Source organism: Myotis brandtii, unplaced genomic scaffold (genome assembly GCF_000412655.1).
Source record: "Myotis brandtii unplaced genomic scaffold, ASM41265v1 scaffold251, whole genome shotgun sequence".
Taxonomy (NCBI): domain Eukaryota; kingdom Metazoa; phylum Chordata; class Mammalia; order Chiroptera; family Vespertilionidae; genus Myotis; species Myotis brandtii.
In genome coordinates, this window is record NW_005359516.1 from 1 (window position 1) to 26,157 (window position 26,157).

General features: G+C 41.8%; 3 protein-coding genes across 3 annotated transcripts in view; all 3 read left to right on the forward strand.

Annotated features, from left to right (window-relative positions):
• Positions 1-1,272: 1,272 nt before the first annotated feature.
• Positions 1,273-17,116, forward strand: DUSP11 (dual specificity phosphatase 11 (RNA/RNP complex 1-interacting); the record flags this gene model as incomplete). Its single annotated transcript, XM_005867740.2, has 7 exons — positions 1,273-1,407; positions 6,008-6,131; positions 8,963-9,023; positions 10,646-10,692; positions 10,948-11,023; positions 11,722-11,904; positions 15,340-17,116. Coding segments are annotated over 7 exons (825 nt in total), but the record flags the coding sequence as incomplete, so codon positions are not given.
• Positions 17,117-26,052: 8,936 nt separating this feature from the next.
• Positions 26,053-26,157, forward strand: part of TPRKB (TP53RK binding protein) — a 9,150-nt gene continuing 9,045 nt past the window's right edge. Inside the window, exon 1 of the mRNA XM_005867744.2 lies at positions 26,053-26,136. The gene's annotated coding sequence lies outside the window, so the exon portion shown is untranslated. The remainder of the gene's footprint in view (positions 26,137-26,157) is intronic.
• LOC102238886 (N-acetyltransferase 8B) overlaps positions 26,063-26,157 on the forward strand; it is a 14,627-nt gene continuing 14,532 nt past the window's right edge. The window contains exon 1 of the mRNA XM_014540927.1: positions 26,063-26,136. The gene's annotated coding sequence lies outside the window, so the exon portion shown is untranslated. The remainder of the gene's footprint in view (positions 26,137-26,157) is intronic.

Sequence of the window (26,157 nt, forward strand, 5' to 3'; positions counted from 1 at the left end):
ATTATCCTGGAAAATTCAGTGTACCTTAAAACCCTTTTTGTTTGTAAAATAAAGTTCGTTTGTAAAATAAAGTTCGTTTCTAAGGCTTCAGTAATTATGAATAGTTTTTTCACTTATATGAATGTTGAGTAGGGAATTCAAGAGACATTCAGGTATGAGCCATACTTGTAGGACTGTTCTCTGAGTTTGACAAGATGTCTAGCTCCATGACCCCACCCACTACATACCAGTAAGACCCTTTGCTCCCATCATTACAACCAAAAAAAATGCCCTGGGTCAGCAAAATTAGGATTTCAGCATGGAAATTTTGAAAATTGTTTGGTCTGTGTGACACTGTAAGGGTAAATACATGTCCTTATAAATTGCTCAAACCCAGCTCTGGCTGAGTGGCTCGGTTGGTTGGAGTATTGTCCAGTACACCAAAAGGTTGCGGGTCCAATTCCTGGTCAGGACACATACCTAGGTTGCAGATTTGATCCTTGGTCGGGGGCACGTACAGAAGGCAGCTGATCCATGTTTCTCTAACATCAGTCTTTCTCTCTCTTCCTCCCCTTTCCCCCCTTCTCTCTAAAAATACCTTTGGGTGAGTGTTTTTTAAAAATTGGTTAAAACCCATAGAATTACAATGTAAAGAGTGACTCAATGGAAAATATACACATTAATTGGTAATGATGTGTCTGTATTGATTCATTGACTCTAACAAATATACTACACTGATACGGAATGTTGATGTTTGGGAAGGCTGTGTGGGGTGAAGGAGAGAGTGTTTAAGTGAGAACTCTTTACTTTCTGCTCAGTTTTACTGTACCGAAGCGTGCTCGTGTATTTATTTAAAACACACACACACACACAAACACACACACACACACACACACACACACACCTTTATTGTTGTCACTTGAATAACCAATAAGATCTGTGGAACAGAAGACACAAATAAGCCAAATACATAAAGACCATTTAGCAATTAAAGTCTTTTTTCACATATTTACACATTTAAGAACTATTATAAGTGCCTCTTTATAGGCACTTCACTTGGAGCTGAGATACATGGGATAAAATTGATGTGGTCCCTGCCTTCTGGGAGTTCTATTATTTTCTTACCTCTAGTCTGTCTGGAAGAAAGGATTATAATATTGCTTGTAAATTGCAGAAACCTGAAAACTTTCCTTTGAATCATATTGTATGTCAGCAGCACAGGGCTTGAATAAATGGGTAATATAATAAAGAATTTTAAACACCCTTTGCTGTTTGTTATTTTATTCTCTCTGACAGAGTTTTGAAGAGAAACTTGCTCCAGAAGAACGCTTTTCCCCCTTGGACCTTTTTAACAAAATCCAAGAACAAAATGAAGAACTTGGACTGATTATTGATTTAACGTATACTCAGCGCTATTATAAACCAGAGGTAAATTGAAAAGAACCTTCTTTTCTGATACTATAATAGTTCATAGTAATTAGTAGTTATCACCTTATGCCAAGGTGAATCCATGCCTTCTTTCATGGGTAGTAATTGAAAAAGGGAACCAACTGGTTTCCTTAATTAAACATTTCTAATTGCGGTCTCAAAATGAGATGAAAGACATGAATTAAACTAATATTTGGCAGTAGGTTTTGTCTGTGATTAAGAAGTTCTATAAGCGCCCATGTTCTCTATTTTGAAAAGGAAGTAAACTTTTCGAAGAACAGTAGAAGCCTAAAAGAAAAGAAAGGAACGTTCATTATGTCTTTAACCTTTATTTTAAGCAGTTGCCTGAGCATGTGTAAGCATCACAGTAAAAGACAAGTTGTTCTCAAGGTTGTGTACTTTCCTTCCTACAATCTTTTGATGTAATACAGAAACTCAGATATTCTGTTGGTCCATTTGGCATATCAGTGAGAAAGACTTATGCTCCTTTTGACCAGTTCATGGCCTTGGGAAGCAATAACACCTAATGTTTGTCAATGCTTGTGTAGCATTAGCCATTGGAAAAGTACTTTCACATACCTTAACCCATAGTTAATCCGCACAACAGTCCTCAGCTAATGAGGTAGTAGTAGTACTGATATTTCCTATTGAGAACTTACTCTTCACTAAGCTCAGAAGATAAGTGATTATAATTACGAATTTTACAGATATTGAAACAGGCTCGGGGGAAAAAGAAAAACGAACTCAAATTATTCCTTTTTCTTACTAATGCGTAAATAATATTTATTTTAACCATTCACAAGTGTACAAATTCAGTAGCATTAAGTACATTCACAATGTGTATAAACCATCACCACTGTCAATAACCAAAACTTTCATCCTCCTCAACAAAAGCACTTGTTACTAGAGAATCATACTTCCAGGTCACTCGTGGGAGCGAGGTTCTTGTGATAGCTTCAGAAAATGAATTTTCTAAGTTCTGCATGGGAGGATGGGATGTGGAAGAAGGCATTTGCATGAGGTTACATTTCTTGGGTTCCAAAGTCTCTGCCCCCTTAAGCCAGCCCTGGAAAGGGTGCAGCTGGGTTCCAGCAGAGCCAGAAACAAGAGCAGTGTCTAGAGTTTTCGTTCCATGTTGCAGCCAGGTGTGGCTCAGCATTCAAGTTAATTCAAGTCCATTAGTCCATGTGTGTGGAGCAGGAGCCCCCTGCAGCAGGAGTCCCAAGAGGACCTGCATGTGAGAGAGAGAGCACACACTTCCTTTGGAAGTTTAAATATTTAGGTATTTTGTGCTTGCAAGTGGCCACACAAACACTCCATCCATGCTTTTGTTCCGGCCCTCCGGTCCAGTTTAAGAACCCATTGTGGCCCTCGAGTCAGAAAGTTTGCCCACCCCTGGTCTAGAGTTTTCATTCCATGTTGCAGCCAGATGTGGCTCAGCATTCAAGTTAATTCAAGTCCATTAGTCCATGTGTGTGGAGCAGGAGCCCCCTGCAGCAGGAGTCCCAAGAGGACCTGCATGTGAGAGAGAGAGCACACACTTCCTTTGGAAGTTTAAATATTTAGGTATTTTGTGCTTGCAAGTGGCCACACCCATCTTGGCCATTAATTTGTTCCCAGGTATGACTGGCAGACAGGTAGGCACCTTCCCACGTCATTCAGACCGTACTAAGCTTGCATCTAAACTGCTCTGTCCAGTCCCTCCCCCCATCGATCAGCAGGGAGCAGACTTGGAGAATGTTAAATGTAGCTTTATGGCAAAGCTGTGCAAATGGCATGCCTATATCTAGTCTTCCCTTTCCTCCTTTCTGATAAATAATAACCAGGCTTTTACAATGGCATCACACTGAACCATTAAACAATAACTACCTCATTTCCCCTCTCCTCAGTCCTTAGTAACCTCTTCTATTTTCTGTCTCTCTGAATTCGCCTATTCTAGGTATTTCATTTAAGTGTTCATACATTTGTCTTTCTGTGTCTGGATTACTTCACTAAACAATGTTTTCAAGGTTCATCCATGGTATAACATGTAACGAAATGGCATTCCTTTTTGATGGTGGAATTATCCATGTGTGTATATACCATATTTTGTTTATCTGTTCTTCTGTGATGGACCCTTGGATTGTTTCCACCTTTGGCTATTGTGAATCATGCTTCTATGAACATGGGTGTACAAGTATTTGTTCAAATCCCTGCTGCCAATTCTTCTAGATGGATAGATAGGAGTGGAATTAGTAGTCTGTTTATCCTTTGACAGTCTGCCAGACTGTTTTCCACAGTGTCTTCTTGTTTTTAAATAATTATCATAAGTTTAAAACATATATAGTAGTAGACATAATACTGTGGGTGTTTGTTGTCCACTGATAAACTCATCCAGCTTTCATATTTGTCAGCGGATACTGTGTTTCATCTGTACTTCTACCTGTTTCTCTCCATTCCACATTATTTTGAAGTAGATCCCAGATATCATAGTGTTTTACCTTGTACATTTTTGGTATGTATATTTAAAATATAAGAATTTATTCCTTGATATCATTCTTTAATATTAAATATCCAATCTGCATACAGATTTGCAGTTATCTTCTCAATCTCATTAAAAAATTGTTTTTAAGAATTTGCGTTGGATCCAAATAAGGTCCACACTTTACATTTGATTTTTAGGTCTCTGCAATCTTATTTAATCTCTAGGTTCTCCCTCCATGTCTCTCACTTTCCTTTATTTCCCCCCTTGAATTTTATTTTTTGGAGAAACTCGTAGTTTGTCTCACAGGATTTTAATGATTCTGTCCCTAGGTATTGTTAAAATATTCTCCAGTGCTTTTATTTTAAACTAGAGGCCTGGTGCACAAAATTCACGCACTCGGGAGGGTCCCTCAGCCCAGCCTGCACCATCTCGCAGTCCGGGAGCCCTCGGAGGATGTCCAACTGATGGCTTAGGCCCACTCCCTGTGCGGTTGGACATGCTTAGCACTGCCACGGAGGCAGGAGAGGTTCCCGCCACTGCCATTGCACTCACCAGCCATAAGCCCGGCTTCTGGCTGAGCGGGACTCTCCCTGTGGGAGCACACTGACCACCAGGGGGCAGCCCCTGGTGTTGAGCATCTGCCCCCTGGTGGTCAGTGCATGTCATAGCAATCGGTCATTCTGCCGTTCGGTTCATTTGCATATTAGCCTTTTATTATGTAGTTGGACCTAGAGACTTAATCAGATTCAGGCTTGGTTTTTTGTTTTTGCTTTTATTCTTTGTAAGAGAATTTCATAGGTGATGATGTGTTCTTCTGTAGAGCCATATAAGTGATGGCCTCTTTCTGTAATAGTAGCAGTCACTGATGATTGATACCTACATCCAGTAATTCATTTGGGGCTGCAAAAATGGTGACTTCTCTTGTTCTTTTTTCACTTATTAGCTGGGTATGTTTCTGTCAAAAGCAGCTTTCCCTCATCAGCAATTTGGTTGCCCAATTGTAGAGCCACGATTCTTTCCTTCTTTAACAGTTTTTAAAATAATGAGTTGATTCACTAATATCCTCCAGTGGTGACCAGTTAGATTTATTTTATTTGTTTGTTTGTTTTGTTTCATTAGGAACTTCATTGCAATTATTCATATTGAGGTACAAATCGAGGTCCTGTCTTTGGCAGTTGGAGCTTCTCAGTGTGGCCCCTGACATGTCATGATACCATGGCATCAGTTGTTCCTTTACTTTTCAGTTGGTCACAGTTAGGATATGTGTTTGAATGGTTTTGTTATTGGTTTTTTTTAATGTTTTTATTGATTTTGGAGAGAGAGAGAGAGAGAAATATAGATTGGCTGCCTCCTACACCCCCCCATACTGGGCATTGAGCCCAAAGCCCAGACAAATGCCCTGCCCAGGAATGGAACCTGAGACCCCTTGGTGCACAGGACGGTGCTCAACCAACTGAGCCACACTGGCCAGGGATGTATGGTATTTCTTTTAAAAAATAGTTTTTATTAATTTTAGAGAAGAGGGAGGGAGGGAGAGAAAAATATTGATGTGAGAGAGAAACATCTTGGATTGGCTCCCTCGTGCATGTCTCCTACCAGAGATCAAGGCCGCAACCCCAGCATGACCTGACCAGGAATTGAAACGGTGACCTTTATGTAAAATACATCACAGGCTCATACTGATGTTTTTCTTTTAAGTTCAGAAGTACAGAATTTTCATTTAACTTTCTCTGGGTTTTAATCAGTATCACTTTCTCCTACCCAGTTCTCAACAGTGTCTGAAATTACCTCAATCTAACAATTTAATTTCAAGTATTCTGATTCTTTTATACTTAAATCACAGTTGCTTTATGATCCTTGAAATGTAAAATATTAGGTAGAATTATTTATATAACTTTTAGTTACATATGCATTCATTCACATGAATTTTGCTTTCAGTGTTGTATACCTATTGACTAATGAAAATCTAGTGATACTTCTTGGTTGAAGCAGCTTTGGAAAAAATGGTTCTTTTATCAGAATTACTGACATATTGTTTATTATAATCTCTTTATTTATATTTTGGTTCTTCTAATTACTTTTTAATTCTTTCCCTGCAAATAAAATAATATACATTTTAATGGTTTTGCCTTATAGGACTTACCAGAAACTATTCCTCACTTAAAAATTTATACGATTGGTCATCAGGTGCCTGATGATGACACTGTTTTAAAATTCAAATGTGCTGTTAATGGGTTTTTGAAAGAAAATAAAGATAATGGTGAGTTGTGTTTTGTTTTGTTTTGTTTTTTCCTTACCTAACTTTGGTATTCATTTTTAATTAGGTTGGGAATTTTAAATATTTTTAACAGTTCCTATATTAGGCCTATTGTATTTGATAATGTGGACCTACCAGGTGGTGGTAATAGGATAAGATGTTTGTTCTTTTAATTTTTTTTTGTAAGAATAATGGAATTCTTTGTTTTTTCTTTTCTTTATTGTTTTTTAGAAGAAAAGAAGGGAAAGAGATAGAAACATTGATGAGAGAGAAACATCATTGACGAGCTGCCTCCTGCATGCCCCCTACTGGGGATTGAGCCTAAGTCCCGGGCATGTGCCCTGACTAGAAATCAAATGATAGTGACCTCTTGGTTCCTGGGTCAGTGTTTAACCACTGAGCCACACCAGCTGGGCAAGATGTTTGTTCTTTCATGGTTAAAAATAAACAATTTAGTTTGAAAAGTGGTTTTAGTGAGAAATGAACTGAACCAGCTTATCTTTATTTTTTCAGATATTTGAATGGGAAATATATAATAAAATTAAAATGTTCTTTTGTGTTATTTATTAAGAGGTGAGTGGTGGGTGGAAGAAAATATTAGAATCTCACCATCTTAGAGTGGGTAAAAGAGAAAATAAAAGGTAAAGGTTTAGAGTGAGACAGACCCTAAGAAGCAAAATAAAATGGAATGGACTAGTGCAGTGGTCGGCAAACTGCGGCTCGCAAGCCACATGCAGCTCTTTGGCCCCTTGAGTGTGGCTCTTCCACAAAATACTGACTTCTGCACATGGGCCACGAAGTTTCAATCCCACTGTACGTGCGCGCCCGCACGTGGTATTTTGTGGAAGAGCCACACTCAAGGGGCCAAAGAGCCGCATGTGGCTCGTGGGCCACAGGTTGCCGACCACTGGACTAGTGGAATTGCATCCTTATCATTTGTATTTAAAATATTTCTGCTGTTTTTCCAATTTGGGCACAAGTAAGGAAGGTCATGGTCACCTCGTATTATTAGTTTTCAGATGGAAAGAACTTAAAAAGGCTGGTTTTCTTGTTCCTGCTTTAAGATCTACTTTCCTGTGTTTGAAAGCAGATCTCAGTAGCTTTTGAATTTTAAAGAATCAGTTTACTTCTAATGGCATGTAGCTATCAGAAGGAACATGGTGTCTGCCACATTTTAAGACCGAGGAATCTTTTTTCCTTTGGAAAGCCACACATCCACAGGACAAAGTTTTCACTTTGTCCTCTTTCTAAATTCAGCATAGGGAGTGTACACTTTATGAAGTAAATCTGACGTATTTTAAATATATATTTATATATATAAACAGGGATTAGGGGAGAAAGAATAGAGATAAATATGGGACGGTAGGGGGTAAGAGGAAAGAGATAGATGGGATCAGTGGGTTTTAAGATAAATTTTCGCTTAATGTAGGCCAGGGGTCCTCAAACTTTTTATTTTTATTTTTTTAATTTTTATTTTTTTTTAAACATATTTTATTGATTTTTTACAGAGAGGAAGGGAGAGGGATAGAGAGTTAGAAACATCGATGAGATAGAAACATCGATCAGCTGCCTCCTGCACACTCCCCACCGGGTATGTGCCCGCAACCAAGGCACATGCCCCTGGCCGGAATCGAACCTGGAACCCTTGAGGCCGCAGGCTGACGCTCTATCCGCTGAGCCAAAGCGGTTAGGGCCTCAAACTTTTTAAACAGGGGGCCAGTTCACTGTCCCTCAGACCGTTGGAGGGCCGGACTATAGTTTAAAAAAAAAAACTATGAACAAATTCCTATGCACACTGCACATATCTTATTTTGAAGTAAAAAAAACAAAACGGGAACAAATACAATATTTGTATTTGCATGTGGCCCGCGGGCCGTAGTTTGAGGACCCCTGATGTAGGCACTAGTTCTTAAACATCTTAAGCCCTGTCACAGATCTCTGTGCTTTAAATCTTGAGAAGCTGGGCTTTGCCTGTGATAACCACAGCATCTACAGAGGGGGCAAATGATCTTATTTGTATAAACTGCAGTCTCAGAAACATTACCTCTTAAATGTTAGGGTGGCGCCGCTGGCCTGCTCACTGCTTCCAGGCTTGTGTGTGTGGAACTGGTATGCAGTGTTCCATCTGTTCCCGTGAGGGCTAGAAGGTCCATATGAGTGCGTGAGACCGTGTTTGTAAGTCTTGGTGTACATGTTACATCACGTGTAATGTGCTGCATAGACTGACCCCATGTTGGTCTGCTTGCATTGTGCTGACTTCACTGTGTCTTGCAGTGCTCCCTGCCTAGCGGTCTCAGGACCTGGCATACAATCCATTCTTCTACCCCTGCTCTAAGCCCCTCCCACAGATACCAGACTCACTGATGGAGAGGTGCACCCTATACAGTCCACTCCCTAGACCTGGTAGACTCAGAAAACCAGTTGATTCAGTAAACACTTGAGAGCCTATTGGGTTTATTGTTAGGGTATTGGTACTTAGAGGTGAATTGCAGTTTTTGTTTTTCGCCAACTCTCCTTTTCTATAATTAAATCAGTTAAGACAAAAGAATTTTGTCTCAGTGGAGTTTTACTATAAGTACCTAACCAGGCCTTCCACAGTCTATGCTACTACATCTAATTGGGGGCTGTGAAAAATTTCCTAGGACAATGAATTTTGACTTTATAGTAGATCATTCTTTATAGTATGTTCCTAAAAAAACCACGTTTCTCTTCAGAGACATTTATTTTCAGGTGGTGGTAGTGCTGTGTAACTAGTAAATGTTACTCTTCACAAAATTGTATAATTTGTTTCTAGGACATTTCATTTATTTAACGCTACATTTCCTGTTTTATAGATAGACTTATTGGTGTCCACTGTACCCATGGTTTAAACAGGACTGGCTACCTCATCTGCAGGTGAGTTGCCAACCCCAAGCGGCAGATCATGTCTAAGTTGTTTTATTTAAATAATATAAATTATTTGCAAAAATGCAATCAGTATAGAAATGTATGATGTAGAAAGCAATCTTGTCCCCCACCCAGAGATTACCACCAGTAATAATTTAGTACATATTTTTTCAGACTTTAAAAATGCAGATCTAAGCATATACATGTAATTTAATGGTATCATATTTAGACATTCTGTTTTATAATTTAATATATGGTGGACATATTCCTGTGAAAGTATTTGGAGACCTCAGTTTTTTAAAGGCTGCATTGTTCCTTTGCTTACTGATGAACATAAGAACAGAAGATTTTCATATTATAAAATATTAAAATAATGAACATTCTTCTATGAGCATCTTTGAATATATATGTTGTCTCATAATTTCACTCAGAATGGAATTTCTGAATCAAAAAGTTTGTTATGCTATTTTGTCGATGTTGCTACAGTGTATTGATTTGTGTTTGTTCATTCAGAAAATATTTATTGAGCATCTGTTATATGTAAGCATTGTGCTGGGTGCTAGCAAAAAGATTTGTGAGACTTTATGAGCAGAGAGACTTGACCTGCCCTTTGTGGATCCTAACAGTCTAGAGGGGGAATATCTATTCAAGAATCACACATATGCATATAGAATTACAACTTTGACAAGTGCCAAGAAGGAGAGGGGCATGGATATTAAGAGAGCATATTAATAGGAGAATTTGACCCATCATGGAGGTTAAAGAAGGTTTTATTAGGAGGTTTGATCTGATATATGAAGGAATAGTAGGTATTATCTTAATAAGATAGGGACACTGGGGAGAGAATTCTAGGCATGAGGAAAAGTAAAGACCTGTAACAGGAAATCATATGCTGTGTTGGAGGAACTGGCCAGGGAAGCTGGGCCATGGAGGAAGTATGGCATTAAAATAGACTAGAAGAATAGGTAGGATGTAGGTTGTGCAGGCCTATGTTTAAGAGTTTAGACTTTATCTTAAAAGAAATAGAAAATCGTTGAACTCTCTTCTTTGAGGGTGAGTTAGTGTAGAACATAATCAATTTGCCTTTTCAGCCTATTTTGATACTGAGTGGAGAATACACTACGGGGGCACAAGCATGGAAGCAAGTAGACACGTTAGGAGGCTTTTGTAGAAATTGAGGCCTAATGGTGGCTTCACCCAGGGTGTGGTGGTCCTTTTGGTGGACAGATGTGAACATATTCTAGAGAAATGCAGGTAATAGATTGTTAGGATTGGTGGTGGATTGAAAATGAAGACAGGGAAGAAATGGCTGGCAGTGATGGCGACTTCTAAGTTTCTGGCCCATACAGTTGATTAAATAATATTTTTTAGATAATACTTTTTAGATATGATGTTAATTTTTCCCCCCAATTTGTCTTTTGCTGTTTGTTAATTGGCTCATTCCTGCATCCTTGGAATAAAGCCTTTTTGTGACCATAGTATATCATTCTTTAATAATTATTGGATTAGATGTGCTGATATTTTCTTAGGATTTTTATATCTATTTTTGTAAGTGAAATTGGACCTTTTCTGGAAAAACTTGATTTTTAAATTTTTATATATAAATGACTCAAATTATGTTGTTTTGTTAGATATTTGATTGATGTAGAAGGCATGAGGCCAGATGATGCAATTGAATGTAAGTATGAAGGTTATCATTGTTTTCCTCTTTTAATAAAAGTTGGAGGTGGGAATGTAGATGAGTTTCTCAAATTGTGGAAAAAGAAAAGTTAGTAATTCATTTGTTTTGACATAAGATAATCTTTTGCCAAAAGTTTATGCAGGGATGTATTTGGAAGTAATGAGGTATAACAGCCTGAATAATTAGTCACTGGATTTCAGCTCTGATTTGCTTTTTGTACAATTAATTTCTAACAGTTCTTCCACTTCCCAGTATTCAATAGATGCCGGGGGCATTGCATAGAAAGACAAAACTACATTGAAGACCTTCAGAATGGTTCCATCAGAAGGTGAGTTGCATTTTACATGTGAGTTTAGGGAGATTTGTTTTTATGTCATTAAATTGCACATACCCATTCTTCTTGTAGCTTGTTTACTTGATCAGGGAAACCCAAATAAATAGGGATTGGGGGAGGATGGGATGGTTACTTTCATGGGCCGAAATATCCTATATAATAAAAGCCTAATATGCAAATTGTCCCCCTCGGGCGGTCGCCCGCTCGCTATGATGTGTGCTGACCACCAGGGGGTGGCATGGAACATGGCAGGTGTCGGCAACACAGTGCTGACAGTGGGCGGCAGTGGAGACACTGCTGGCCCCAATGGGCTCCTACGAGAGCAGGACTGTGGAGGGATGATGGAGCAGGTGAGCGGGCAGCACCAGGCCAGGGTGGATGTGAGCAGGGGCCCAATCGCCCCTCTGATCACCCTGCAGACAGTGACCAGCAGCAGCAGCGGGGAGGACGGGGCCGTCACCCGGCTCTCAGGCGCTGAGGGAGCTGGGCAGGGGGCCTGGCAGGACTATGAAGCTGGTGGCACAAGCTGAGGCTGCAAGGCTGGGGGCACGAGCTCCAGCCCAATCTCCACAGGCCACCCCAAGGGACCCCACCCATGCACGAATTTGTGCACCAGGCCTCTAGTAGACACTATATTGGCTACTAAATTTGAAAGGTAGTAATATTGTATGTAAAAAAACATTCTCTTTAAGGGATCGGAATTCCCGTGTATCCAGATCAAGTGGTTTTGAATACTCACCATATATGATGGAACCAGCCCACACCACTAATAACGCTGTTCACCAAGGACCTAGGAATAACGTACATTGGACCCAAGGTTACCCAACACCTCGCCATTTCCACACCCAGACCCAAGATTTACAGCAGTCAGTAAGGTATATTTGCTTTCCCTTTTTCTAGAATTGAAATAGAAATGAATATTATTGCCCTAGCCAGTTTGGTTCAGTGGATAGAGAATCAACCTGTGGACTAAAGGGTCCCAGGTTCGATTCCGGTCAAGAGCACATGCCCAGGTTTCCGGCTCGATCCCCAGCGGAGAGCATGCAGGAGGCAGCCAATCAGTGATTCTTTCTCATCATTGATGTTTCTCTCTGTCTCTCCCTCTTCCTTCCTCTCTCAAATTAATAAAAATATATTTTTTAAAAAAAGAAGTGAATAGTATTATAAATTAGTGCAAACATATCTATATATATATATACTAATAAAAGGCAAAGATGCTAATTGACCATACCTTTGCTACGCTCTAAGCCACGCCCACCAGCCAATCAGCAACTATATGCAAATTAGCCCAACCAAGATGGCAGCTGGCAGCCATGGAGCTGGAGCAAGCAGGAGGCTTGGTTGCCGGGCGATGGAGGAAGCCAAGCTTCCCGCCTGCCAAGAGCTGGCTGTGGCCTTCGCTCATGGCAACAAAGTTTCAATTATAGAAGACAAATAAATCCCAGATACCTGCTTCCAGCCAGCCTCCACTGGGAGCTTGGGTGGCTGGGGGTTGTGGCCAGCCTGCAAACAGCCCTCAGCCCCTCACCCAGGCTGGCCACACCCTCATTGGGTGAGGGTCCCTGCTGGGGGGCTTGGCTAGCTTGCAAACAGCCATCAGCCCCTCACCCAGGCTGGCCAGGCACCACAGCAGGGACCCCCACCCTGAAGGGGGTGTGGCCAGACTGAAAACAGCCCTCAGCCCCTCACCCAGGCTGGCCATGCCCCCCCAGAGGGGACCCTCACCCCATGGGGGCATGGCCGGACTGCAAACCACCACAGGCTCCTCGCCCAGGCTGCCCCACGCCCCAAGGGAACCTCCACCCTGATCCAGGACACCCTTCAGTGCAAGCCAGCCAGCCCCCACCAGTGCACCAGGCCTCTATCTATATTAATAAAAGGGTAATATGCTAATTAGACTGGGAGACCTTCCAGGAGACCTTCCGGACATTCTTCTGGACAAAGCCATGGTGGCGGGGCCGAGGTAGGGGCGGTTAGAGGCCAAGAGGGGAGGAGCGGTTAGGGGCCAGCAGTCCCGGTTTGCGAGAGGGATGTCTGACTGCTGGTTTAGGCCCAATCCCTGTAAACCAGCAGTAGGACATCCTTCGAGGAGTCCTGGATTGGAGAGGGTGCAGGCCGGGCTGAGGAACACTCCTCCCCCGTGCACGAATTTCGTGCACCGGGCCACTAGTATATATATAAAAGCCTAAGCAACCGTTTGACCGTTCAACCAGTAGCTATGACACGCACTGACCTTCAGGGGGTAGGCGCTCAATGCATAGGCATGGAACAGACTGATGAATCTCAGAGGGGAGGGCGGAGGGTGGGAAGAGATTAACCAAAGATCTTATATGCATAGTAGAGGCCCTCTTGCAATCTGGGACCCCTCATGGGATATTGGACTGCTGGTTTCGGCCCGAACAAATACAATATTTGTATTTGCATGTGGCCCGCGGGTCGTAGTTTGAGGACCCCTGATATAGATTTTAAGAATACCTACCTCAGAGGGATTGTTGTTGACCATTGCATGCACTGAAATGTACTTTTAGCACATTATAAATACTTTCAAGAAGATGTTAGTGTTTTTGGAGCGTCCCGGTTTGCGAGAGGGATGTCTGACTGCTGGTTTAGGCCCAATCCCTGTAAACCAGCAGTAGGACATCCTTCGAGGAGTCCTGGATTGGAGAGGGTGCAGGCCGGGCTGAGGAACCCTCCTCCCCCGTGCACGAATTTCGTGCACCGGGCCACTAGTATATATATAAAAGCCTAAGCAACCGTTTGACCGTTCAACCAGTAGCTATGACACGCACTGACCTTCAGGGGGTAGGCGCTCAATGCATAGGCATGGAACAGACTGATGAATCTCAGAGGGGAGGGCGGAGGGTGGGAAGAGATTAACCAAAGATCTTATATGCCTAGTAGAGGCCCTCTTGCAATCTGGGACCCCTCAGGGGATGTTGGAGTGCTGGTTTCGGCCCGAACAAATACAATATTTGTATTTGCATGTGGCCCGCGGGTCGTAGTTTGAGGACCCCTGATATAGATTTTAAGAATACCTACCTCAGAGGGATTGTTGTTGACCATTGCATGCACTGAAATGTACTTTTAGCACATTATAAATACTTTCAAGAAGATGTTAGTGTTTTTGGAGCGTCATTGGATGCACCAAAAGGTCGTCAGTTCAATTTCCAGTCAGGAGCATGTGCCCAGGTTGTGGGATCGATCCCCAGTCTGGATGTGTACAGGAGGCAACCGATCATTGTTTCTCCCTCCCCCTCCCCCTCCCTCTCTAAAAATCAACTTTAAAAACACAACACATTTAAAATGTTGCTTGTGTTGCCAATGGCACTGAAAATTGGTACGGTCCTTTTGAACCATAACTTGATAGCTGTAAAAAATGCTCATCCCGGGTAATTCCCCATTGAGACTAAGGAAATACTTCAAAATATGGAAGAAGTTACATTTATTTAATCATTCAGCACATTTCTCAAACCTCCCTACTACATATCAGCTACATCTAGGTACTCAGGATACAGTAGTATATGTTTTGAGATGTTAAACCCAGAGTTATTTAATGATGAAAAAGTAGGTAACATCTTACATTTCTAACAGTGAAGAATAGCTGGGTAAATTATGTCCATACTGTGACATTTTATAAAGCCATGAGGAGTGTTAGCTCACTTATGCTAAGTAAAGATAATAGGTTATGATTTAACAGTAAAAAAAAAAAATTCTAGGGGAAAAAGATCAAAAAGGAAATATTAATCTAACTAGGTTAGGTAGGATTGAGAGTTAGGGGGCAGAGAGCATTATTTTTCTTTTCTCAGATTTCAAATTTCTTTTGTATGATTATATTCGATTTACTGATCTTTTGAGACAATTAGATTTAAATCTTAATTTTCTAAATTTGTTGCATGTACCATAGTTAGTTTCTATGCTTTATAATTAATTTATATATCTATTTCTTTATAAAGTGAAAGCAGCTTTATGTTTTCAGAAGTAAATAGCTTGTTCTGTCTCGTGCCAACCTGCCATTCTTGGAAAGAAAGTATCTGATTAGGACAGTCGGGCACTTACCTCTGTAGTAAAAGGTGGAAAGGCTCCTGGGACTCTGTTGTGCGCAGAGACCTTATGGTAGGTAATTTAACTGCATTGCTTTTAATGTACCTTCTAAATAACTCAAAGATGGATTTCTTAACTAAAAATCCAAAGATTAAGCGGTTCATTTGCTAAGGTCACACATGTAGAAAACAGTAGATCAATGCATTATTTTACAAAGCTCATTATATAGTTTATTAAAACTAATAATAGTTTATTATGTTTTGTTTAAGAAAATTTCCACAGAATCAGAATGTTTACCAGAGAGGCCATAACCCTCCTCCGCCTGGTCCCCCCGGAGAGGACTATTCACAAGGAAGGTATTCTTGGAATGTACAGCCAAATGCCAGTCAAGTAGTCCAGAATCAAAGTTGGTATCCTGGCAGTTACTATGGACTACCCTACCCAGCCTATTATGGATGGACCCAATGACACAAACCTGTCCTGGAAATCTGTCGGGAGACAGCAGGACTGAAGACAGTTGGAGTGACTTTTTATACAATCAGGTCAAATGAGGTTTATAATCTATTTTTTTCTACCTTAAGTTCAAACCTAAGGCAAAATTATATTAATATTTAACTCTTTGCCGTTAAATTTGCAGTATTTGAAATACTGAAGGAAATAATCTGTTGTTCCAGTCTTAATATTTTCAAAAGTAACGTATTTTAGAACTGATAAAGTAATAAAGAACATCCATTGTACATAATTTTTAAAGATTCTATCTTTTCTATATTTTCTAAAATTGACTAAATTTGTGTTATGAATGTGTGTATACAAAAATTTCTAGTCATTTTCTATTATTGACCAATCATTAACGGTATTTTTGTTTTTGTCCTTACCCCTAACTGTTCAAGATTTCTATTACCATCTACCTACGGAGACAATCTCTTTGAAACCTAATCACTATTGGTAATTAGTGGTGGTATTTTTGTGATTAGGCATTTCCTTCTTGGGTAATCTCTTGTGGGATTTGACCAACTTCCTTTCACTGAATTGTCAGGTATGCCATCTAACACAGGAGTGGATAAACATTTAGGGATTGATTGTCAGTTGGACAAGAGACTGATAAACCAGAATGCTGGGTAATTTACCAACATTTGTAATTGTTACCAACTGGGTAGAACTACTCAGGAAACTTGAAAGCTTTTGTAGACTATAAAGGTTGCTCAGTGAACAGAAGAGTAAACAACACAAAGCCTGGGATATCTGGGAAGACTTGCATGGCTCCTTGCATTTTTGCTTCTCTGTTGAATGTAACTTGCTGGGATCTCTCTGCACTTGCCGCTCACAGTGCAGTAGTGCCTCGACCTTGATGCTTTCTAAGTGTTCTCTTATGCTGCTCTGCCTCTAGACCACACAGATGGATCGCGTGGGAGATGTTCATTATTTTTGGTTGCAGAGGAAACCAAAACCCTTTGTTTGCTTAAGAAGATGTCTCAGCATCATGACAACAAATGCCTCGGTAGATAGTTGATGAAACTTGAGCCACTTGGCTTCCTTTTCTTAAAGCCTCTTGCTTTGAAAATGTGTATCAGAATGTCTTATACTGCATGTGAGAGTTATTTTATCTGCTCTCTTTTATATGTGAACAACATATTGAACCTGACATTAATGAAATTAGCTCAGCCAAGTTGCTATGCTTCATCTAAGTGACGGCTCCAATGTTTTTCTTTGCCTGCCACATTTAACAGGTGCAAGAGTTGTGGCTGCTAAAAGGCTGGTCCTGGGGGATTGTTCCCCAGGATACATCACGAAGGCCCACTTGGAAAGCAATTGGAGCAAGAAAGCTGGTGAGGCAAAAAAGAACAAGTCAGGGCAGGTGTGGGGATCCAGCTGGTCTCACAGTTCTAAGGAGTTCTTTGGCAAGCAGTTTCTCGGGGACATTGCCAGCAGAAGTGCCATCATATAAACACTGCCACCTTCAAAATGCTTTCTTTACCCTGTTGTTCCCTCTGTCCTCTTCCCCTTTTATTTCAGTTGTTGGCATGGCTTGTTAAAATCTAGACTACATTTGTTATCTTGTGTCTCACTTATTCTTCAACACACTGTATGCCTGGCTTCTGCTTGCACCCACCATTGAACATTTTCTGGCTCAAGGAATCAGCAACTCCCTTTTTAAAAGGTCTTCAGTGTTCTATTTAAACTTAAAATTTATTTTTATTAAAAACACATATGAGTAGTTTAAAATTCAAATAGTTCTACCAAGTTTACCATGAAGAATAGTCACCACCCCTGCTTTACCCAATAACTCCCGAAAGGGAGTCACTACATAATTTTTACATTATCTTCCAGTATTTGCTTCCTTATCTATACATGTATCAAAGGCTAATATGCTAAGTGTCCCTCCGCCCATCCGACCAGTCGCTATGACGCTCACCACCAGGGGGCAGATGCTGTACACAGGAGCTGCCATGACACGCACTGGCCATTTACAGAGAAACGGCAGCGTGGACCTGGCGCTGACAAAGCAACACTCAGCTTCTCCCAAGTGGTACACAGGACCCGCCATCACCCCGGAGCGACAGCCCACCAAATTGCAGCTGATGCTGCCAAGATTCCATGGAGCAAAATGCGGCCCACAGCCCAGCCCAGCCTGGAAACGGTGGCTGTGGGCACTGGGTAATGACGTCCTGTAGCAGCTCCCGGCTTCCTCTCCCGAGCGACAGGCCATCTATATATATATAAAAGGCTAATATGCTAAGTATCTGTAAGTATCTGTCTGGGTAGTGACGTCAGGTAGCAACGCTCGACTTCCTCTCCCTAATGACAACTCGCCTCCTTGCAGTTTCTTCAGCCCAGGAACACAACTTGCTTTATAGCCAGGTGGAAACATTTCACACTAACCAAATGTCTGTGAAACATTTTCCCCGTGCTTCATCTCATTTGATCCTCACAGAAGTCCTGGAGTAGGTAGATAGGAGAACCGGTGGAATCCTGTTTTATTTTCATTAGTCAGAAAATGGAGATTTAGAAAGCTTAGAAACTTGAACAACTGAAAAGAAGTAAGAAATGGTGGACCTTGAAAATGACCAGGTTTTCTCACTTCGCAGAATATAGTCAAACACTGCTGCAGTTAAATATTTTACCCTTTGTTCTCCCTGTGTGATCTACAATAATTGCTTTGTGTTGCTATTTACTGCTGTGTTGCTGACAATTACCTGAAAAAGAAGTTGGGGTGCTTCACTGAGCTGGAAAAAGTTTAGCTAAATCAGAAAGCAGGTCTACCATAATTAAGTTTATATTCTATATAAAAGGCTAAGTTGACTTGCCCATGTGCAATACATATAAAGCTCTCGCTGGCGCCAATTGCACGCATGTGTTTCGATCTGTCATTGTCAATCATGATTTGGTTGACACTTCTATAGAGAAAGGGCGAATAGCGATATTAAAATATTCTAATTAATTTCCTTTCAATGTGCATGAATTCATGCACCGGGTCACTAGTTTAAATATATGCTTATGTCACCACTTCTTGATTTTTCAATTTCTGATATTATCTGTTGACTTCTTACAGTGGGAAGATAAGGATTTAGCTTTTTCACATCATCTACCCATACACAGAATCTACTTTTAACTCCTGGTCGAGGCCTTCAGTAATCAGACTCCCAGCTGGTTCTTTTTTTAATTTTTATTCAAAATATCTTTAATTTTAAAACACCCAGCATTCGGTACCAACTTAGAATCCAGATTTGTTTAAATCTCCCTGCCGGCTGCCCTCAGAGTGCTCATAATCAGGGACAGGGCCACTTTGAGAGTGGCATGGAGATGGGAAGCCAAGGGGAAGTAGGGGCTGCCAAAGACCCGGACACAGGTCCCATTTTGGGGGAGCCACTTGGGGTGCCTGAAGGGCTGGCAAGAACCTAGTGCTGTCTTGGTCGCTGGTTGGCCCACTGGCCTCCCCTCAGCATCCTGTCCCTCCTGAGGCACCATTACACAGATGCCAGGTGGGGCTGTGTCCAGGTGATGCCACGTGGGTCCTCAGCCCAAGAAAGGCAAATAGGCTGCTTGCCTTGGGGTCCAGAGGAACAGGGGTAGGTTTCCATGCTTGAGCACATTCCCACAGGATAGGCTGCCAGCACGCTAACTGCCCAGGTAGAGTGGTCACAGTCCATTTGTCTCGCCCAGGGGCTGTCGAGTGGTAGGGTAGCTACTGTGCCAGCCAGTAGGTGATGTACCTCCCGTGATTTCCCTGGGCCCGATGATCTTGACCACCTGTGTCAGGGTGAGACCAGGGCTAGGTGGGGAATCCCCAGGCACCCAGGTGTGTGTGGGGGTAGTGGAGGGGCAGGGGGACAGCAAGACAGGTGGCCCCAGGATCCTGACCTTGGGTGAGAGGAGACCTGGGGGCACCCCTGACTCCAGCTGGTTTTTCTTTTCTTTTTTGTTTATACTGAATATGTTGGGGTGATACTGGTTAACAAAATCATGGTTAACAAAACCTGTTAAGAAAACAGGTTTCAAAGATTTGAAATGCGAAGAAGCAAAAAACACCCAACCGGAAAAGCAAAATGAAAAAAGAATCCGAAAATACGAAGACAGTGTAAGGAGCCTCTGGGACAGCTTCAAGCGTACCAACATCAGAATAATAGGGGTGCCAGAAGATGAGAGACAGCAAGATATTGAAAACCTATTTGAAGAAATAATGGCAGAAAACTTCCCCCACCTGGTGAAAGAAATGGACTTACAGGTCCAAGAAGAGCAGAGAACCCCAAACAAAAGGAATCCAAAGAGGACCACACCAAGACACATCATAATTAAAATGCCAAGAGCAAAAGACAAAGAGAGAATCTTAAAAGCAGCAAGAGAAAGAAACTCAGTTACCTACAAGGGAATACCCATACGACTGTCAGCTGATTTCTCAACAGAAACTTGGCAGGCCAGAAGGGAATGGCAAGAAATATTCAAAGTGCTGAATACCAAGAACCTACAACCAAGATTACTTTATCCAGCAAAGCTATCATTCAGAATTGAAGGTCAGATAAAGAGCTTCACAGATAAGGAAAAGCTAAAGGAGTTCATCACCACCAAACCAGTATTATATGAAATGCTGAAAGGTATCCTTTAAGAAGAGGAAGAAGAAGAAAAAGGTAAAGATACAAATTATGAACAACAAACATGCATCTATCAACAAGTGAATCTAAGAACCAAGTGAATAAATAATCTGATGTACAGAATGAACTGGTGATTATAATGAATCAGGGACATAGAAAGGGAATGGACTGACTATTCTTGGGGGGGAAAGGGGAATGGGAGATGCGGGAAGAAACTGGACAAAAATCGTGCACCTATGGATGAGGACAGTGGGTGGGGAGTGAGGGCGGAGGGTGGGGTGGGAACTGGGAGGAGGGGCAATAAAGATTTAAAAAAAAAGAATAAAATCTGTTCCTCACTTCCAACAACAACAAAAAAAAAACAGGTTTCAGATACACAATTTCATATCCAGCTGATTTTTCAAAGCCTCCGCTATATAACACTCCACTCTTCAGTGAGCAGCCATTTCCTGAACACTGTGATGTACATATTTATGCCACTCTGTCTTTCAGATGGTTTGCATAGCTGTGAGGGCTCTCTTGTGGTCTCTGAGCAAAACATTCTCGCTTTTGAAGCCCCATCCCCTTAGTAAAGCCTTCTCTCCCAGCTGTACTTCCCTACCGATTTCTTTCTTTTTGTACAAAGTACCTTACATCACTGTTTGGCATTTATTTCATTTATATCTCCTGTCACATGAAACACAAGTTCTAAGCGCCATCTCAGATTCCTTCAACCCTCTCCCTCTCCCCTGAAGCCATCATCCGCCACTTGGACCACAGTCTTTATTTATTTTTATTTTTTTTGCATTGCCAGCTAACCTTTTTCGCTCCCTGAGCCGACGAGAGCCCGGGTTAAACTGGACCTGCATGGCCCTTATGACCCCCACATGAAGCCCTCTGTCTTCTCAGTCACCCCTCCACTTTAGAGATAGAGGAAATGTCACACTACAGGCCACAGGGCCTGGCTTCTGAGCTGCTACTGAAGGATGAGATGATGATCAGAAGTGTGGAGGCATCAGTTCCCACAGTGGGGAGCCTTGATTAATGGAACAAAATACAGGAGGAGCCTGGCAGGCTGATTCCCCCTCTTCATCCCCCTTCAGTGGACTACTCTCGGGCACGGTTTTTCCTTTCAAGCCATCCAGAGAAAGGCAAGTCTGCTGAGCGCGCACACGTGCCAAACCACCGGGTGTCTCGGCTCTGGCTCCTTGTGAAGTCTCCAGGGAGGTAATCCCTGGTGCCATCTTGCTTTGCCTCTTTCCTCGCTTCCCTTTCCTGTTTTCCTCACCCTCACCTTGCTTTGGGCTCTGCTTTCTAGAGTGTTTGTCCATCAACTTGGCAGAGTCATAGTTTTGAGTGTTCAACCATGCATATGAGAACGGAAACCACCAGAGCGCTTCCCTGATTTGACATTGAGATCCTACATATATTTATACCTTCAAGGCATATCGAAATGTCACTTACATCTGAGGTAACAGTTTTTCAAGAAGTACACATTGTTTTCACAACAGGGCAATAGTTTTCCGAGTCTGGGTGTCTTCCATGACCCATTTGTTCAGGTAACACTTCCATGGTTAGATTCACTTCAACAGATGGTGACAGTTATGTGTATGTGTGCAAGTCAATGCATTGCAGAGAAGGTTGATATTCTTAGGGAAGTTCTCAGTTAACCCTCCATCAGATCAGTTTTTGAATTAATTTTGTGATGCATAATGATCTCTATTCCTCTGCAGCTGTAGATAAAAGGATCATCTTCACCTCTGAGATGACTTTTTGAAAAACAGTAAAATTCATGTTTTTTTAGTGTACAATCCTGTGAGTTTTGACAAATGCATTCAGTTTTGTAGTGACAATTAAAAACAGTTTTATTACGCCCACAGCCCGAAAATTCCCTCATGTCACTTTGTAGCCAATTGCTCCCACTGAGGCAGACCCTGGCAACAACTGATCTGTTTTCTGTCCATGCAGTTTTGGCTCTTCTAGAATGTCAAGTGAGTGGAATCAGACAATATATGTAGCCTGTTGAATGTGACTCCTTTCATTTACCATAATGCTTTTGAGATTTATTCATGTTGCCAAGTGGATCACTAGTTCATTCCCTTTAATGCTGCTAGTATTCTATTATATGGATACTAGATGCCCGATGCATGAAATTCTTGCAAGGGGCTTGGCCTCGCAGCCCCGGCTTAGTCCGAAAGGTCATCCAGAAGGTCGTTTGGCTGTCCGGTCTAATTAGCATATTATGCTTTTATTATTATAGATACCCCAATTTGTTTATCCATCTACCAGTTGAAGGATTGGATTGTTTCCAGTTTTTTATTTTGAACAAAGATGCTATAAACATTTTTGTACAGATTTTTATGAACATATATGTTTATTTTCCTTGGAGTGGGATTGCTGCTGTGGGATAAGTGTGTGTCTAATTCTATAAGAAACTGCCAAACTTTTCCAAATGGCTGTACATCTCCATCAACAACATATGAGTTCCAGTTAACTCTCACCAGTACAGTACTGTCAGTTTTTTTCTTTTATTCTAGCTAATCTAATACAGATGTTGTGTGGTCTCATATTTTTAAAACAACTTAGAAATATAATTGGTATACAATATGCTGTACATTTTTAAAAAATATTTTATTGATTTTTTACAGAGAGGAAGGGAGAGGGATAGAGAGTCAGAAACATCCATGAGCGAGAAACATCAATCGGCTGCCTCCTGCACGCCCCCTACTCGGGATGTGCCCGCAGCCAAGGTACTACATGCCCTCTGGAATCAAACCTGGGACCATTGAGTCCGCAGGCCGTCGCTCTATCCACTGAGCCAAACCGGTTAGGGCATGTACATTTTTTAAGTAAGCAGTTTGATATATTTGACACGTATACATCCATGAAAGCATTACCACAATTAAGGTAGAACATATCTATTACTCCAAAGTTTCCTTGTGCCCCTTTGTAATTCCTTATTTCCACCCTAGGCCCCTTAACCAAGCAACCGCTGACCTGCTATTGAGGCACAATGTATAGTCTATCAAATTTACTCTTTTAAAGTGCATAATTTGATGATTTTTAAAAATATTTTTACTGATTTCAGAGGAAGGGAAAGAGGGAGAGATAGAAACATCAATGATAAGAATCATTGATGGGTTGCCTCCTGCACGCCCCCCACTGGGTGGCCCACAACACGGGCATGTGATCTGACCAGTAAAATAGGAATCGAACTGTGACCTCCTGGTTCAAAGGTCCATGCTCAACCACGGAGCCACGCTGGCTGGGCTAATTTGATGATTTTTGACAAATTCATACTCCCTGATAGCTAACACTACATCAAGATATGGAACACTGGTTCACTGCAGAGGTCAACCTTGGGGTCCTTTCCAGCCCATGTCCCACTTCCCCATCCCTAGCAACCACTGGTTTTCTTTAGTCACTCTAGAATAAATTTGTATTTTCTAGAGTTTTGTAGAAATGGGACCATACAGTAACATAATTTTAGATTTTTGTGCTTTTTTTTTTCTGAGCATGTTTTTAGATTTATCTATGTTGCAAGTATTGCAAATACCAGTAGTTCATTCTTTTCTATTACTGAGTAGCATTTCATTGTATGAATTTACTCTAAGTTGTTTACCCATTGATGTGTTGTTGGGCACTGGGTTAATTTTTGGCTGTCATGAGTATATTTGTTATAAACAGTTATATGTAAACCTTTGTGTGGACACATTTTCACTTCTGGATAAATTTCAGGAATGAAATTTCTGGGTACAGTAAATATATTTTATAAATAATTTTTATTATTAAATATATATTTTAAAGAAACTGCCAAATTCTTTTCTAAAGTAGTTACATTCAGACCAGCAATATGAGGGTTCTATATTCTGCATGTTGTACATCACTTGATATTATCAGTCCTTTAAACTTTAGTCATCATATAGGTGTATAGTAGTATCTCACTGTGTTTTTAATTTGCATTTCCCTGGTGGCTAATGATGTTGAGCATCTTTTCATGTGTTTATTGATCTTTCATATATCTTTTGTGAAGTGTCTGTTTAAATGTCACCCATTCTTAGGTTGTTTTGCTTAGTTGTAAGAGTTCTTTATACCAGACTTGTCAGAATTATTTTTTCCAATCAACTACATTCCCACAGTTCCACAGTTCTCTTTGCTACTAGTCTTCCTTAAATAGGCTAAGGCCTTATGTGCCTTAGAGCCTTTGAATTCTCTTTGTTGCCTGGACTGCTGCTCTCTCAGATACACAACTTGCTTCCAGACTTCCTCCAGTCACTGTTCAAATGGCCCTTTTTGTGAGACATTTCTTAAACATCCTATTTAAAAGAGGCACACCCCACCCCACCCCACCCACCCTAGCTGGTTTGGCTCAGTGGATAGAGCATCGGCCTGGGGCTGAAGGGTCCTGGGTTCCATTCCATCCAAGGGCACATGCCAAGGTTGCAGGCTTGATCCCCAGTAGGGAGCGTGCAGGTGGCAGCTGATCAATGATTCTCTCTTATTATTGATGTTTCTATACTCATTCCCTCTCCCTTCCTCTCTGAAATGAATAAAAATATATTTTTAAAAAACCTATTTTCTCTGCATAGCACATATGCATAGGACAGCTATATTTGTTGTTTGCGTGTCTTCCTGTGTAAAGAATAGTACTGAATAAGATGAGCCCCGACCCAAAAAAACGTAAAATACAGCCTGTTGCCCTAGCCCAGTGGTCGGCAAACTCATTAGTCAACAGAGCCAAATATCAACAGTACAACGATTGAACTTTCTTTTGAGAGCCAAATTTTTTAAACTTAAACTATATAGGTAGGTACATTGTTATTAACTTAATTAGGGTACTCCTAAGCTGGCCTTTGCTAAAAACGTCCTCAATCTGATTGAGGTACATTCCCTGAGGTCGACCCCTTCCAACTCTCCCATCCACACTGTCTTGTATACTTGTTTCGTCTATCTCCTCTCGTTCATCCTCTCTATATGTCCAAACCATCTCAACATACCTTTCTCAATCCTCGACACTACATCTTCTTTCACTCCACAACGTTCCCTAAAATTAACTTAATAAACTTTACTTAAAGTTTTAAATCAACTTCACACTGTATGTGCGCGCCCACACGTGGTATTTTGTGGAAGAGCCACACTCAAGGGGCCAAAGAGCCGCATGTGGCTCCTGAGCCGCGGTTTGCGGACCACTGCCCTAGCCGGTTTGGCTCAGTGATAGAGCCTTGGCCTTGATTCCAGCCAAGAGCACCTGCACTGATCTCGGTTGCAGGCTCCTCCCGCCTGTGCCCTGGTCAGGGCACCTGCAGAAGGCAACCCAACACACGGATATTTCTGTCCCTCTCCCACTCGCTCTAAAAATCAATGGAAAAAATATCCTCAGGTGAGAATTAAAAAAAAAAAAAAAGATAAGGAAATCACTACCCCTGCTTCAATTTTTAAAAAAAACAACAAAATAAAATACAGCCTGTGTAGGGGATTGCCTCCTCTCTTGGAGGCTGATACATGCAGGGATGATTTCAATAATTTGTCACGATCTCTTCTTATCGCAGGTCTCTAGGAGATCCTCCCTAAGTGACCGCGCCCAGAGCAAGAAGGAAACTGAGTCCCGCTTGCCCCCGGGAAGAACTGCTGAAGCTTGACCGGCGGAGGCGTGTGGAGTTCATCCTGGCCAGTGCTTTGCACAAGAAGAAAGTGATGACATCTCGTCCAAGACCCAACAAGGGTTAGGGACGAGGCTGAGACTCGCACCCAGGCCTCAGCTGCCCACCCGCGGATCCTTGCAGCGCCCCCACCCCTCGCCGGAAGTGACGGACGGAACCCGGCTGTCTGCGTCGGGGGGACCCCCTCGCGGAGAAAGATCTGCGGAAGGGCGGGTGGGACCGGAGGCCGGAACCTTCCTTCCGCGGGGATCCGGAAAGAAGCTGACCGGAGGAGGGCGGGGAGAAGACGCCGCTTTGTTTCCGAGGGGACGATCTTCCGAGACGGACGCGGGAGGCGGCGGTGAGTCCCCGCGGGAGGGGG